Source organism: Danio rerio, chromosome 17 (assembly GCF_052040795.2).
Source record: "Danio rerio strain M-AB ecotype USA chromosome 17, GRCz13ab, whole genome shotgun sequence".
Taxonomy (NCBI): Eukaryota; Metazoa; Chordata; class Actinopteri; order Cypriniformes; family Danionidae; genus Danio; species Danio rerio.
This window is the reverse complement of record NC_141037.1, coordinates 8,032,516-8,049,377: the sequence shown is the minus strand read 5'-3', so window position 1 is coordinate 8,049,377 and position 16,862 is coordinate 8,032,516. Positions and strand designations below refer to the sequence as shown.

At 34.9% G+C, this 16,862-nt stretch overlaps 1 protein-coding gene across 9 annotated transcripts in view; it reads left to right on the top strand.

Moving 5' to 3' along the window:
• sash1b (SAM and SH3 domain containing 1b) overlaps nucleotides 1-16,862 on the top strand; it is a 234,193-nt gene that overhangs the window by 181,677 nt on the left and 35,654 nt on the right. For 4 of the 9 annotated variants that reach the window (XM_087289867.1, XM_087289866.1, XM_087289869.1 and 1 more), the window contains 6 exons: nucleotides 1,667-1,714; nucleotides 1,843-1,892; nucleotides 11,763-11,800; nucleotides 14,482-14,568; nucleotides 14,651-14,763; nucleotides 15,393-15,494. In XM_087289867.1, coding sequence (XP_087145993.1) covers nucleotides 1,667-1,714; nucleotides 1,843-1,892; nucleotides 11,763-11,800; nucleotides 14,482-14,568; nucleotides 14,651-14,763; nucleotides 15,393-15,494 — 438 coding nt within the window. Of the gene's footprint in view, nucleotides 1-1,666; nucleotides 1,715-1,842; nucleotides 1,893-11,570; nucleotides 11,689-11,762; nucleotides 11,801-14,481; nucleotides 14,569-14,650; nucleotides 14,764-15,392; nucleotides 15,495-16,862 lie in introns of those variants that run through there. The other 5 variants (XM_087289868.1, XM_087289870.1, XM_087289872.1 and 2 more) reach the window with 3 other exon arrangements.

The window sequence follows — 16,862 nt, the reverse complement described above, 5'->3', positions numbered from 1 at the left end:
ACCTATCCAAGTTTTAAGGACAACAAATAATAACTATATTGACTATAATGACTTCTAGTTGATCATTAAGTATCAGAAGTGGCTTATATAAAAGGCAAAGGCCTCTAGATTACGCTTATTTTATCAAAATAAAATAAGATCATGCCTTGATTTTTAATGATTTAATTAGGACTGTAAGCTCTGACTTTGCTTAGACAAAAGTCTTGTCACTTAACAGAAATAATGTCCAGTATAGGATATAAAGTCATGCTGCAGTGGAGAAAGAATAAATATTGAATGCATCCTTACATCTCTACAATGACTCAAATAACTCATTAATAAAGTCATCTGAAATGGCAAAGAAAACGTTCTTGCAGGACTCCCAGAGTTCATCAAGATTCTTTGGATTGATCTTCAATGCCTCCTCCTCCAACTTACTCCAGACATGCTCAATAATGTTCATTAATGGTGACTGGGCTGGCCAATCCTGGAGCACCTTCTTTGCTTTCAGGTACTTTGATGTGGAGACTGAAGTATGAGCAGGAGCGCTATCCTGCAGGAGAATTTTCCCTCTCCTATGATTTGTATTGTAATGGGAGACAAATGTCTTGATACCTCAGGCTGTTGATGTTGCCATTCACTCTGCAGATCTCTTGCACACCCACAAACTAAATGTAACCTAAACCATGATCTTTCCTTCACCAAACTTGACTGATTTCTATGAGAATCTTGGGTCCATGCGGGTGCCAGTAGGTCTTCTGCAGTATTTGTGATGATTGGGATGCAGCTCAACAGATGATTCATCAGAAAAATCTACTTTCTGCCACTTTCCCAAATGGTCAACTAGAAGTTATTATTTGTTGCTCTTACATCTGGGATCCATGACAAGATTTTGTCAGTGTGTTTGTAGAAGATATGTCTCTGTAAAATTCATCTAAGGTTAAAAAGTTTAAAGTAGATTTCCTAACTCCAGTCTTTCATGTCACGTGATTCTTGAAAAGTCTATCTAATACATAATAAAAAAATAATTAGTTAAAAAATCCTGAATGATATTAATGATGTGACGTAATTCCAGAAACTTTCTACTTCTCTGTTTATCCGTCTGACTTTACAGTGTCTTTCTTTCGACCACCCCTGTCGTTTTAAAAAAGCCTTGTTCGTTTGAGGTTTTTTTGAGATTACGGCGCCAGGCAAAAGTATAAATCAGCCCTAAGATGTTTGTTTGTTTGTTTTTCTTGTAGTTCAATGATGCCTCTAACCTGTCTTCAGTACTGTTCAATTTTAATACATTTATTTTGCCACTAATTTTGTGAATTTTATTTATCTATTTTTTTTTCATTTTCTCTTTGTGTATATGCGTGTTTTTGATATTGTGATATAGGTCTTAAATGTCGTACTTAATGGTCTTAAAAAGGTCTTAAAAAGTCTTAAATTTGACATTATGAAATCTGTAGAAACCCTGTTTATAGCATTTTGATCCATTGTAATGCATCCTTGAAGGATAAAATGAATACTTTCTTACTGACTACAAGAAATTCTTGATTTGTGCATACATATTGCTTGACAATGTAAATGGCATTGAGATGTGTCATTTGGTTAAACTAGATAGCTTATCAGAGACTGAAGGAATGAACAGTTTGTCATTGAGGGATTGAGTTTTAAACTGCTGTATGACTTTGTTTCTCAGGGAAAAGCTGAATCAACAACATCCCTTCAGCTGCGCTTGGAGATCCAGGTGGGAGGATTAATCATGCATGCTTTTATGAGAAACACACTTGTAGTTATCTTAGTTCAAACACTCGAGCACTATTTCAGTCTGCGTTTGTGGGTGAGAGTCTAAAACGTCTTTATTTGTCCTCACAGGAGACATTGGGTCTGTCTAGCGCAGTCTCCACACCTGAAATAGAGAGAAGGTATGTGACGTCTTGCTTTTTTTTTTTTTAGTCAGACACTTTTTGTAAATTATGCTGTTTCAAAGAATGTAATTAAAGGGGGACTATTGTGCTTCTTTTGACAACACATAGAATAAGGCCCTATCTACACCAACATGGGTATTTTCAAAACCACACTTTATGTGTTTTGACTGTTGGTCCATACAAACAGTATTATCTTTGCCTGATATAAGGTGGCTGACATTGAAACTTTATGAAAACTCCGGCCATGATGAAGACACAGGTACTCTGGGTTAGGGCTGCAAAATATATCGTTTCAGCATCGATATCACAATGTGCACATACGCAATAGTCACATCGCCTGATCTTCAATGTGGAGTGATTTTTTTTTTTCACCAGGGGTCTGTTCTTTGTACCTCGCTTAAATGATCTGAGATGATTTGGTAAATCCTGGGTCTTTAATCTTGATAACTGATCTCTGGCTAATTTGGATCTTCAAACAAGTTCGCGAATCAGATTAAAATGTCTGGATGAACTGATCTGAGATCGCTGCGTGTGTTGTGAAGGACAGGTCTATCAATCCTCGAAATCATGATCAGCAATGCAACGATTGGCTGACGACACATCAGAGTAATGACATATTCTGATTAATATTCAATAATCCATGTGAGCAAAATGACAACCATTTGTTAAATATGACATGCAATAACTTTCCACATTTGTTTTGAGCTGCAGGCTTTACACTTTCATGTGTCAAGAGTATTCATCATGTATTTCAATGCACATCAATGTATTTAGTTCTACATTTAGAGAAGATTTTCTTTATTATAGTAGCCTATAGGCCTACTCAAGTTTTTTAATCGGCGTAAGAAATAATTGTATAAATAAATTTTGCATCAAAAAGGCATTTTGATATTGGTAAAATGTCAATTACCGGCATATTAGTGGTCAAAACAGGTGCATGACTGCATAAATTATTATCCTTCTTTTTTAAGTCGAATGTTGTGCGTGTACGCGTTTGTATCTAAAAAGTTCAAAGCAAAAAAATGTTCTCTTTAAACTACCAGGTGGCAGTCTTTTACTTTTATTTGTGAGTGCAGATTGCATAAGTCTTATTAATAAATAATTTTAACTATATATATATAGTTAAATATATATATATCTGCTCTTTTCCCAAGTGTATATAACTACTGTAAGAAAATATATGCATTTGGAAATACACTTTCAGTATTATCTTTGCCTGAACTGACCCGATCTAATCCTATTTATATGAAATGTACCTGCTCCCGATCAGGTTTGAGCCACCAGAATGATCTCAGATGAGTTTTGAAGAACTAAACGATCCTGGATCATGTCAAATCGTCAATGTCCAAGTCCAGCTAACTGAGTAAAAACTGACCCCACAGTTGCCATAATATAACCATATTAGCGGAAAAATTTATCGTTTACATGTGTTTTAAAAGCCTAGGATTGTGTAAGGATTTCAAGAATGTTTAAAGCAGAGTTGCCCGTGAAGAGAGTTTAAAGTTTAAAGAGAATTCAAAGTAGGGCCCACGGGCCAAAATTTGCTCATTAGCTGCGTTTCCACAATCGCAGCTTAAGCAAGCAAGCCAGGGTCAGTAGTGTTTCACTGTTACTTCCGGGACCGGATTGAGCCAAATCAGGCTTCCTCGGAGCTAGTGGCGAGCATTTTTTTGCAGAATACCTTGGGCCAAAGAGGGCCAGCTTGGGCTTCGGGGGGGAGTGAAAGAAGAGGCGGACCATGCCCAAGTCTGGTAAAGATGGCGTGCCGCCATTACACTAGTTTTCCGATCCCAAACGAGTACATGCACCGAATAAATAAATAATTAAATAAATAAATAAATAAACAGATAGATAAATAAATAAATAAATAAACAGATAGATAAATAAATAAATAAATAAATAAACAAATAAACAAATAAATAAACAAACAAACAAACAAACAAACAAACAAATAAATAAATAAATAAACAGATAAATAAATAAACAGATAAATAAATAAACAAACAATAAATAAATAAACAAACAAACAATAAATAAATAAATAAATAAATAAATAAATAAATAAATAAATAAATAAATAAATAAGGGAAAGAAAAACAAATAGCTGGCCAGTTTAAGATAGCCTATTCCATAAAACACCTTATAGGCTAGTGGTCTTTTTACTTCTGATCACCCTTATGTTTCCCTTTTAAATGTAAGGCTGTTGCAAAAAAAAATTAAGTTCTAATTTATAAGTGACTCTTCTTTGCTGTGTCCTCCTTGATTTTTCAATAACGCATAATAATCTTTACACCATATTAAAGACACGGCAGCCAGTCACAGTTGTCAAGAGTTTTTGTCAAGTTTAAAATGTGTGTTGATGCGAGCGCGTTTAGATGCCTGTATGTGTGTGCGAGACACCGGCCGAAAGAAAGCTCGCTTGACTCTGGTGATGCTGCAAGCGGCTGGGTTTCTTTGTTATAACATTTTACATAGAACTTAGAAACCCCACTGCCTGCTAGCATTTTGGAAGTGTTATTGTCAGAGCTACAAAACAGAACGCAGAAGTATAAATAGATGGCTACATGCAAGGCATGCACTATAGGTTACAGCAATCACTTGACGCAGAAGTATAGTTCAGCCTATAGTCTCTGATAGACTCAGCTCATAATATTCCACTAATCAATAGTATAGCTTGTAGAAATTGCCACTTTTATGGTATGATCCAAAACACACTGTTTTTTATGTGTTTGTCACTTTAATTGCAAATGAGCTGGTGCTTCCATTTCCTTTTTCAGAAGAGGGCGGAGCTTCATGCACTAATACTCCAGCACACTGGTGTACTGCAGAAAATGACACCCCTGCCAGATTAAGCCTCATTCTTCAGTATATGGGTGGGGTTGTAGGATTAGGAGGCGTGATTGGGATTAGGCAATCAGATTGCAAGTTCAGTCAGGGGTGCATAATTTGACAGGGGCTACATTGACATTACTGAAATGACTTGTTTTCGGGATGTTTAGTATTTATTATGATTATAACAAAGGATCCCACTTTATATTAGATGGCCTTAACTAATATGTACAAATTATTCATTGTTACAATGTACTTATTGTCTAAATGCGTGTTTTGCATTGTACTTGTGATTGATTAAATACCTGCATGCACTGTAATTACATTTTTAATTAAACTGCTGATCATCCCCTACCCCTTAATCCACCCTTAAACCCACCCAAACCACCAAACCGGCGCCTAACCATACCCATGTCCGCCTCAACAGCACCAGAAATCATCTGCAATACATGTACATGCACTTTACTGTGAACACATTAAGTGCAATGTATGTATTTTTCGATGCAAGTACATAGTTAGGACCACCTAAAGTGAAACCTAAAACAGTGTTGGGTGGATTTTTATTAATACAGTCTGGCTGCTTTAACACAGTGTGCGAACACCTCATAAAAGTGACTTTTTTTCAGCCTAAAATGATGGTTTTCACCAAATTTGTGGCAATGTTGAAGACATTTTCTTTCTTTTTTTCTGTTTTACAACACAAAGGCTACACATTCATGTTTATTTATATAGCACATTTCTTACGCAATGGTAATTTAAAGTGCTTTACATTAAACAAGAATAAACAAAACAAGAAAATACAAATGATTAAGAGAATTTAAAATGATTAAAACAGATAAAAACTCGAATAAAATGTGTTAAACAGGTTATAAGGTTTGGAATTTTAGTTCTTAATTACTTCATTAACCTTATTTAACCAACTAAAAGTATCATACACACCGCATGAGCACTTTCTATAAGCAAATATGATGTTATTTAATATAACACAATAGCCCCTTTCACACAGTGATACCGGTAAATATCTGGAAAATTTCCGGAACGACTTTACCGGTATATTCAAAAAAGCGCTGTTCACACAGGCGAGGACGTTACGGAAATTTACCGGAAAAGAGCATTCACACATCCATTCAAAAATACCGGTAAATTCTGACATCATTCACCACAAATGAGCTTTAAACGGCCGCGCTTGTATTTGCAAACATTTCACTAAATTACAAACTCTGTGGATGATCAATATTGTGAACAACTTTCGCAGGATCACTTTCGGATGTCGAGATGTTCATAATATGTGCGTGTGCTGGCGCTCACAGGCTGTTTCACAGGCACACGCAAAGCTTGAAGGTAAACAAACAACGGCTTATCATAAGCATCTCATCGATGATTATTTACACAGTTGGCATAAAGAAGAATATATAAACGTGATCTGACTAACTTCTAGCAGCTAAATGTGTCTGGAAAAATATTCAAAGGCTTTTATTCTCACAAACCGCGCGGACGTAAATGCGTCTGACTGTTGTGATTGGCTAAAGCAGACGTCTCACGTCAGCATGTTCTAGACGTGCACGCGCTTATTACGGGAATCTTTCTTCTGCATTCACACAGCGCAGCATTCCGGCAAATTGCCGGTAATGTTACAACTTCTCTTTCTGGAAAATAGCCAGAACGAATTTACCGGTATTTTCAAAAAGGACCTGTTCACACATACAACCTTTCCGGAAAATTGCCGTATGTGTGAAAGGGGCTATTGTCTATGGTGTGGCAGATCTTCGAAACAGTACCCTTGCTGGCCAAAATCTGTGCCAAATCTGGTCATCAAAAAAATTGCAAGCTCCTCTAAATTTCATTGTACTTGCTTGATTTTGTGTTAAATTCTCAAAATTCTGGAAGGACAACACAACATTTGCCTGTTTTTCTAATGATAATAGATCCTGTTAATTCAGCATTTTAGTCAGGGAATTTGACGATTAGCTTATAGTGAGAAGTGAACCCTGGTTTTGTCATATTAAAGAAGTGAACCCTGGTTTTATCATATTAAATACATTTTAGTGCAGTCTAATAAAACACACAACATATATAACATAGACATAAGTGTCTTTGGTGTTTTCCTGTCCTCTATAACAAGGGGTTCCCAAACTTTTCAGCCCGTGACCCCCAAAATGACAATGCCAGTGACTCGGACCCCCAATATCCTTTAATGTGGTTATAAATACAGAAACATTGCATGCAATGGTGCACACACACACACCAATATACCCAAGTCTATTCTTCGTTTAATTTTTTAAATGTATGTCAGTGCTGTAAATGGGCCATAAAGTTTAACCGGGTGTTATAAAACCAATCTGCTGCATCTGACGCTATTGCTGTGTCTTTAATATAATGTAATTACCTCAGAGATCGCAATCCAATAGAACTAGTAACTATAAGCTACTATAGTAAGTATAAACATACTATAGTAAGTATTTTCGGTTCAGTAAGTTATGGATAAAATATGGCAATTCCAACGCAATCTCAAGGCAATTTGTAACTTGTTGATTTAGTGGCTAATTCGTATGAATTCGTTTGATCTAATTCGTACAGTTTAGTACGATTTGCTCATGCCCCAATGATGGTTGGGTTTAAAATCATACAATTTCGTACGACTGAACTCCTACGAATTCGTACAAATTAGCCACTAAACTGGCAAAACGTAAAATACGTACGTTTTCTCGTGAGATCAGGCTGGTAGTTATTATAGTTTAATAAAAATAAATTGATTTTTGGAAATTACCAGGCGACCCCCCCTTCATTGTCCTGCGACTCCTTGGGAGGTCCCGACCCCCACTTTGAGAACCACTGCTCTATAAAACCAAATGGAGGATGTGTGACGTTATTAGCGTGAACACACAGCACACGCTCCGTCTCACTAGTTAAAATTGAAGATTTCTCTGCATTTGAACATTCTTCCAAACATTTGGGATAATGTAAGTACATAAGTCAGCACAATATATAACACTAATCTAGTGATTTTTGGATATTAAAAAAAAAATTGGACTTATTGTGCTTTTAAGGGACTTTACATGCAAATAATAAGATGTTTAGGTTCCTGGGTGTGTTTAAATGAGCTGTAGCGGGACAGAGAGTTACTCAACAGTGAAACACATCCGCTCATCAGGACACTGGAGATGATGCATGAGTGTCCGGCTGACCCTTTTATTGCTCATTTCTCTCTTTCCTTCCTACCATTGTCCACCGGATAAGATCTAATCCGAATCAGCATGTTAATACACAAAGTCCACAAGGGAATTTATCTATTTTTGTCTCATTCATAATTAAAACTACTACAAATATTAAAAACTGGATGCTGTCTACTCTGATTGAATGAGCCAAGGTTGAAACTGTGATTAAAATACAATAAAATGCACAAAACCACATAATGCACGGAAATTAGTTAAAGGATGTTAACTATTGTAAACCCCACATAGTAAATTATATGTTGGTTTCTATCAGGGTTTATTGCTACTTTAAAAGACACCTACTAATAAAAATTATTAGCTCTTCTGTTTAATTTTGATTATTTTCTATCAATTATAAACATCAATTGATGTTGATACGAGATAATATTGTTTTCAACACATTTTGAAAACATTTTCAAAACTAATTTCTTATAACAAATTATTTAAAGGCTTTACTGGGTTAATTATGTACTAGCTTAGTCACTGGATAACAGCAGTTTGTTCTGTAGCCAATCAAACAACATGATTTCTCAAGAGGGCTAATTATATTGAAAAACATATATATTATTGTTTTAAATTTTGTTCCAGCAAGAAATAAAAGTAAAAAATACAAATGTAAAAAAAATATCCTTGCTCTGTTGAACCCACCTGGGAAATTTATGATTGGCCTAGTGGGTAGTGCGTTGACCTGAGTTTGATTCCTGACTTGAGGTCCTTTGCTGATCTTTTCCTTTCCTTTCCCATATCTCTGCTCCCCACACTTTTTTGTCTGTAAATATATATATATATATATATATATATATATATATATATATATATATATATATATGTATATATATATATATATATATATATATATATATATATATTTATATATATATTTATATTACAAATAATTATTTATATATATATATATATATATATATATATATATATATATATATATATATATATATATATATATATATATATATATATATATATATATCTAATTATTAACCCCCCTTTACATTTATTTTTCTTTTTTAAGTATTTCCTAATAAAGTTAGGAACAGAGGAAGGAAATTTTCACTGTATGTCTGATATAAATTTTTCTTCTGGAGAAAGTCTTATTTGTTTTATGTCGGCTAGAATAAAAGCAGTTTTACATTTTTTAAAAAACATTTTAAGGTTAAAATTATTAGCCCCTTTAAGCTTTTTTTTTTTTTTCGATAGTCTACAAAACAAACCAACATTGTACAATAACTTGCCTAATTACTCTAACCTGCCAAATTCTCATATGTTTGGCAACCCTTATTATCATATTTCTCTGTTATACGTGTACTTCCTGGGGAATAATGAGACCGTCTTTTATGTAACTGGAATCTTTTTTCTGTAATCTTTTTGTCTTGCCTCTCGCTGTCCAAAACTTCAAGCTTCTTCTATGTTACCCTACCATAGTAAGATAGCACAGCATTATCCCTGATCGTATCACCCATTACTGTTGTCACTCTATTTATCAATGTATTTATTATTATTTTATTTATTTATTTATTTTCTTTTAGTTTAAAAAATGTATTTGCAAAAAAAAAAAAAACGGGGGCTAATAATTCTGACTTCAACTATATATATATATATATATATAGCCGTGCGATATTCTGCAAACAACAGCACTCGTCCAGCCTCTTCACCCTCGTGTATTACTCCGCCCACATACAGCGACAAGCAGAGGACATGCATTATTGTGATCTCCCGATTGCAATAGAGAAATACTGGGAAATCTCTATAGACTATAGAATGTATAGACTGTCATTTCATGCCATTCAGCCTTATAATATTAATGTGAGCAAAAATCAGCTGTTTTGTCATCACTTTAGACATTACACTAGAGAATCATTCAAACACTATCTCTAAAGTGGCGTTTGTAAATTAGCAACGGTTTCTGCTGTTCTGATGTCAGCTGCAGATGTGAGTAAATGGCGGAAGAAAGTAGTTCCTCATATACAAAAGGATTTTAAAACTCTTGCTCTTGATTTTCTTTTTTATATACACAATTATGCCATCGAACTGTTGTATAAGCACAATATCACACTCTTAGCAGTGCGATATGGATGTATATCATCACTGGTGGGACACTAAGGCACTTTGCCTGCAGTCTCGTGCCAACGCACTCCTTCTACCATATATATATTTCTTTATTTACATTTATGAATTGCATTATGGGATATTGATCTCTGCTCTGTTGATTTTTGTTTTTGAAGACTCAACCCTGCAGTTTTAATTCACATTTTTTATTTATTTTTACTTTTGGTCACATTTTGGAAGTGTGAAACAATATATTGTATAAGAAATATTGTATGTATACATTAAGTCTATAATAACAGAAAAAGTACTGGCAGGTTATTAGCAGGTATTTATTCCATAATATACAACAGCAAACCATACAATATATCACTTCATACTATTAACAATATCAATAAAATCACTTTTTCAAACGTTTCAACATCAAAAATTGTTTAAGGAAAGATCAAGGTCCCATAATGCAATTGAAATGCTTAAATAAACGTAAAAACATAAATAACAAAACATAGAAAACTGTTAATTGATGTATATTTTACAGTGTATGAATGATAATTATTGACATGCAAAAGTTTCAAAATCTTTAATTGGCAAAAACATGTTATTCTCTACAGTAAATGCACTCAAAAAATATTTTTAAGGTCTTATAAAATCTATTATGCCCCTTTTTTCAAGATGTTAAATAAATCTCTGATGTCCCTAGAGCGTTTATGTGAAGTTTCAGCTCAAAATACCTTACAAATAATGTTTTATAACTCTTTGAAACTGACCCTTTTAGGTTTAGGTCCTAATTGTGCTGTTTTGGTGACTGTCACTTTAAATTCAAATGAGAATCTGAAAAGGGTGGAGCCACAAATGCCTGTGTGTCAGCATAGTGGCAGATTCAAAAACAAGACCAATGTCCTATGCTAATGAGGGAGAGATGGTAATTAATGGGCGGGGCTTTCCCCCTCTGATGACAAGTACAATGGGAGAATGTCAATCAAAGTGTTTCTGCAGACTGTTTTTATCAAGTGTGATTATAAAAGTATAAAATCAATACATCTGTACCATTACAAGCTAGTTATATTCACAGACTGGTGCCACACAACTGTGTTTAAACCTCTTATAAAAGTGATTTTTGCATAATAGCTCCCCTTTAAGTAAAAAATGAATCACAAAATATGGAAAACTGTGAATTTATGTATATTTTACAGTGTGGGAATGATAATTATACACTACAGTGGTTCATTGGATTTTCTAAATTGTTTTAAGTTAAGTGGTTGCAAACCATTTAAATGGGCTCAATTTAAACAAATTAACATTACTACATTTAATTTGTTTGCTTAAATTCAGCCCATTTGAATTGTTTGCAAGCAGTAACCTTCAAAAAAAATTGTAAATCCAATTTTAAAAAAATTCAGTGTAGACATCCAGGGTCAAGACACTCTTGTTAAGAGTTTTCAGACGCATCTGACCACACACACATGCTAACATCAGCAGCACGCATCAGCTGAGAGAAAGACAAATAAAGAGACGGCAGAGGAATGTAGAGCCGCGTGAGTGTTTAAACCCTCTGCTGTGTCAAAAAGCCTCTATTGTTGCAGCGAGGTGTGGCGGCAGCAGCATGTGTCTTTATACACTCTCATAGACAAACACATTGCTAAAATGAAGGGATAAAAGCTGAATATGAAGAAAGTCATGTGGGAGAGCAGGTGAGATGAGATGGGGATGTTTAGATGGAGACTCTTTTGCTGGAGTTTATTCATGTTAGTGCTTTCGCTTACAGGCAGACGATGCACAAGTCCAGCTCTGAGGACGGCTCAGGTTAGTATTGCATTTTGTGATTGTTTATTTGTTTGTGGTCCAACTCTGTAAAAAATGATGTCTGCAAAGGAGTTGCAAGCAATTTATATGTGTTGAGTTTAAACAAATTAAGTTTAGTAAATTTCAACTTAAATTGTTTGTTTAAATTCAGCCCAAATAAATACAACCACCTAAAATAAATCCGATTAATCTTATTTGAATAATTTTTTTTCAATGAAAGCTAGTCAAATCAGGTTTACTCACTGCAAAAAAAGCTTTGTTTTTGTCTTGTTTCTAGTTCAAACATCTATATATTGTTAAAGCATTTTCAGACAAGCAAAAATATGGTCTTTTTTTCAGAAATTTGATGTCAAAAATAAGTGTATTACCTTTAAAGAAGCAAAATAATCTGCCAATGGGATAAATAATAGGCTAAATAACCTTATTACATCAAAGTGACAGCAAGATTATTTATCTTACCCCATTGGCCAACAGCATTACAAGTAACTTGAGTTATGCATTACTTAAAATTTTTTAATTAATTAATTAATTTAATTCGCTTTAAATAAATAGCTGAGTTAAAATAGTCATGTTAAATCCTGCACTCAATGAGAGAATGCAGGAACACAGAAATGAAGACGGCAGAACCTTACTTTTCTGCGATGGAAACATTCTCATTAATTTAAACATATGGAAGACAAGGAAAAGAGGATTATCTAAATGGATGGTGATTTTACTTTTTAATAAGATCAGAAAGTGCAAAAGTAGCTAGTGCATTGCTTTAAAATTCCTTTTTTGATCTCTATATATGGCATGTATAGCTCTGGGGGTCAGGAAGTTCTCTGAAGATAACATTATCCTACATTATTTATTTTATGCGGAGGTAAATGAAGGTTATACAGAGTGTTGTTCATTGCAGAGCTCAAATAAAAGAAGAAGAAAAAAAACCCTGCAAGTTCTGAAAGAGATCAAGCCTCAGCCCAGTCAGAAAAAGTAACTCAAAATTAATGTAACGCAACACAATACTTACCATAAAAAGTAACTACTGTAAGTAAAGCAACTCATTATTGCAATGCATTATTTTCTAAAGTAACTTTCCCCAACACTGTTGACTAATTATTTTGCTTGTTTAAAAAAACACACTTCATTTTGATTTTGTTATTTCTGAAAACAAGACAATATTTTTCTGCTTGTCTATAAAAATACTTCTTGATTTAAGAATTTTTAGACATTTGGACTTGAAATAAGACAATTTATTTATTTATTTATTTTTACTTATTTTGACATTTATGTTTTCTTTTACTTTAGGATTTCCAAGTTTAGTAAAGTCAGGAATTAATGCACATTTTTGTTCATTTCAGTTTTAAAATCTACTTGACAAAAAAAGTCTAATTCTGTATGGTAAATGCACTCGAAAATGATTTTATACGGTCTTATACAAGCTATTAAATTTGTGTGTAAGAAGTTGTTTGAATTCTGTAAATCTTACTGTCAGTCAAAAGTTTTAATACACATTCTTTATTATAGGATCATTTTTAAACTGTATTAAAAATTATGTTCCTTTGCTGTCTTTTCCAAATAGTTAATTGTTCATTTGTTCATTCGTTCCTTCCTTCCTTCCTTCCTTCCTTCCTTCCTTCCTTCCTTCCTTCCTTCCTTCCTTCCTTCCTTCCTTCCTTCCAAGTAATTATTATTGATTATGTTAAAACATTTGGTATCAGTATGCTATAAATGTTTTTGTCTCTTGTGCTCATCAGGGTTGCTTTTATTTTTATCAAAATCATAGTAAAACACAAATATACTGAAATGTTGTTTCCATTTAAAATGGCTTTTTTCTAATAGTATGTTTCAAAATGCAATGTGCTTTTTCTACTAGGCTGATTTGCTGCACAAAAAAATGTATTACCATCGTATCGTTCGTTCATTCGTGCGTGCATGTGTTCGTTTGTTCATTCATTCATACGTGCATTCGTTCATCCATCCGTCCGTCCATCCATCCATTCCTTCCTTCCTTCCTTATCGTTCCTTCCTTTGTTCGTTCATTCCTTCATTCAGTCGGCTTAGTCGTTTTATTCATCAGGATTCGCCAAAGCAGAATGAACCGCCAACTTATCCAGCACACTATATGTTTAACACAGCGGATGCCCTTCCAGACACTACCCAGAACTGGGAAACACTCATTCACACACATACACTATGCCCAATTTAGATAATTCAGTTCACCTATTGCACGTGTCTTTGGACTGTGAGGGAAACCCACACCAACACGATATGCAAACTCCACACAGAAATGCTAACTGACCCAGTCGGGACTCGAACCAATGACCTTCGTGCTGTGAGGCGACAGTGCTAACCACTGAACTCCTAATATTAAAATCAGTGTTGGAAATAGTTTCATTTTATGTGGAAACAATGAGAAATTATGCATTCAAAAAAAAATTTATAGGAAAGCTTTAAAAAAATAGCGTTATCCTGAAATAGAAATCTGGACACTATCTGTCTTTTTTCTCCATTTCAATGTGCATCCACGTTGAACACAAGTAAAACAAATTCTCACAATAGAAATAAAAAGCAAATAATGCCTCAAGTATTTAAAATACAGAAAAACAACAAACAAACAAACACAGCTATTCGTCTACAAAGCAAATTTCAAGCAATTCCGCAAAACATTATTTAAGTTTATTAAACTTTATTTCTGCCAGCAGGAAGATGGGACAGAAAGAAAAACAAATCGTTCTGGCAAAATTTCCGCAAGGCACAGAAAGGGAGCTTTCGAACGCCACCGAAAGGTTCTTGATCCATTTCCAATCCCAACTCCATTAGATCTTGATGTCTACATTGCTTTAAATGATACTCGTGTCCTTTGATCAGGGGAGGATCTGGGTTTCGTAGCCAGCGAGATCACCATGAGCGATGAAGAACGCATCCAGCTGATGATGATGGTGAAGGAGAAGATGATCACAGTGGAGGAAGCTCTGGCTCGGGTACATCTCAATCTTTCCTCCATAATGTCATGCATTTCTGGTTTTAGCTTTAGGATGAGGTTTCATCAGCTAATATGGGTTGACTACAACAGTTTTAGTTATGGTACATCAAAATTATTAGCCATCCTGTGAAATCTTTGATTCGTTTTCAAATGTTTCCCAAATATTGAGTGGATGAAGACATCCCCAACAGCACACAGGGGTTAATAAATGCTGTACGAGTACTGTTTGTTATTAGTTCTTGTTAGTAAATGCATTAACCGCCATTAACTAGTGAAAGGTTATTGTAAAGTGTGACCATTAGATCTATGAAATGGTATTTCTTGAACACTTAAAAAAACAGGCCTCGTCCTCATGGGTCAGGAATTGATGATATTCAGGGTATTGAGATGTGTTTGTTCCTGGAGGAAAATTCAGGACTACATTAAAGAGCTTTGAGTTCATTCAGAAATAGTGGTCAGTAACTCCTGCTGGAGTGACTTTATAACTTTGCTGATGGTTATCATGCTCAAACAGCAGCGTTGAAGGAAGTTGAAAGTGTAAAAAGCACAGTAGGTGTGTTACTTATTTGTCAGATCTGAGACTTAATTTTACTCCCTCTATACACAATACGTTTCTTTGTCTCTCAGCTGAAGGAATACGAAACCCAGAACAAGCAGTCTAACAGCGCAGATATGACTGACTGGACTGAGACGCCGAGTCCCTCCATGACTGAATCTTCCTACTGTAATGTAAGTTTACCTGTCGTCTTTTGCATTTGCTGATGAGAAGTTGTCCCACCCGTACGCTCCTGAACAACATACGATCTGTCACACACCCATTAGCTCATTGGAAATATGTCTTAACTTACAATTCACAACCCCATACCAGAAAAAGTTGTTATTGTATGGAAAAGGTAAATAAAAAAGAAAGTAGTGATTTCTAAATTTACTTTGACTTAAAGTTCATTGCAGACAAAACAACAAACAATATTTAATGTGTTCCTCGTTATTTTTATAGTTTTGTTTTTCTTTTTTAATAGTAAACAGGTATTCCAATTTTGGTTCTTGCAAACCATTTTACAGAAGTTGGAACAGTAAAGCATTTACCATCTTGTAATGTTGCCATCTCTTTTCACAACACTTAAAAGACGTCCAGGGACTGAAGACACCAAGTGATCAAGTGTTTCAGGTAAATTTTGTCCCATTCTTGTTGCAAACAAGTCTTAAGGTGGGCGAAATTACAGTGTCTTCCTTGTTGCATTTTGCGCTTCAAAATGCACCACACATTCTCTATTGGAGACAGGTCGGGACTCCAGGCAGACCATCCAAGGACCTGTATCCTCTTCCACAGCCAGAACTACTGTGTGCAGATTGTAGTTTTGCATTGACTTTTTGAAATATGCATGGGCACCCTTTGGAAAAGAAGGCAGCATATCTCCCAAATCTGCCATTACAGAAGTGCAACTTACCTTTGCCCCGGGCTCTGACACAACCCCATACCATGACAGACCCTGGCTTTCGAACTTTTCCTTTTTAAACTGATCCTTTTTGACTTTGGTCCAGAGCACACGGCATCCATTTCCCCCAAAATACCTAAAACAGTAATTCATCTGACCACAGTAGATGTTTCTACTGTGGGATGGTCCATCCCAGATGCCTCCGAGCCCCCCTGTCCCAACGTTTTCTGATTTGGGGTTGTAAAATACATTGCTTAGGGTACGTTTTATAGCACGTTTCAGATGACAAATCCACTAGAGGGCGGCATATATGTTTGTGAATCTGAAATATGCTACTTTGGGTGCGTTTTGTAGCACATTTCAAATGACAGGTCCTCTAAATGGCGCCATCTACAAGTTTGCAAATCTAAAACATGTTACTTTGGATACGTTTTGTTGCTCGTTTCAGATAACAAATCCACTAGAGGGTGCCATCTACATGTTTGTGAATCTGAAATATCTTACTTCGGTGCATTTTTTTTTTTGCATGTTTCAGGTGACAAATCCACTAGACAGCGCTGCCTACATGTTTATGAATATGAATTATGTTACTTCGGGTGCTTTTTGTTGCACATTTTAGATGACAAATCCACTTGTGGGGACAGCCTACATGTTTGCAATC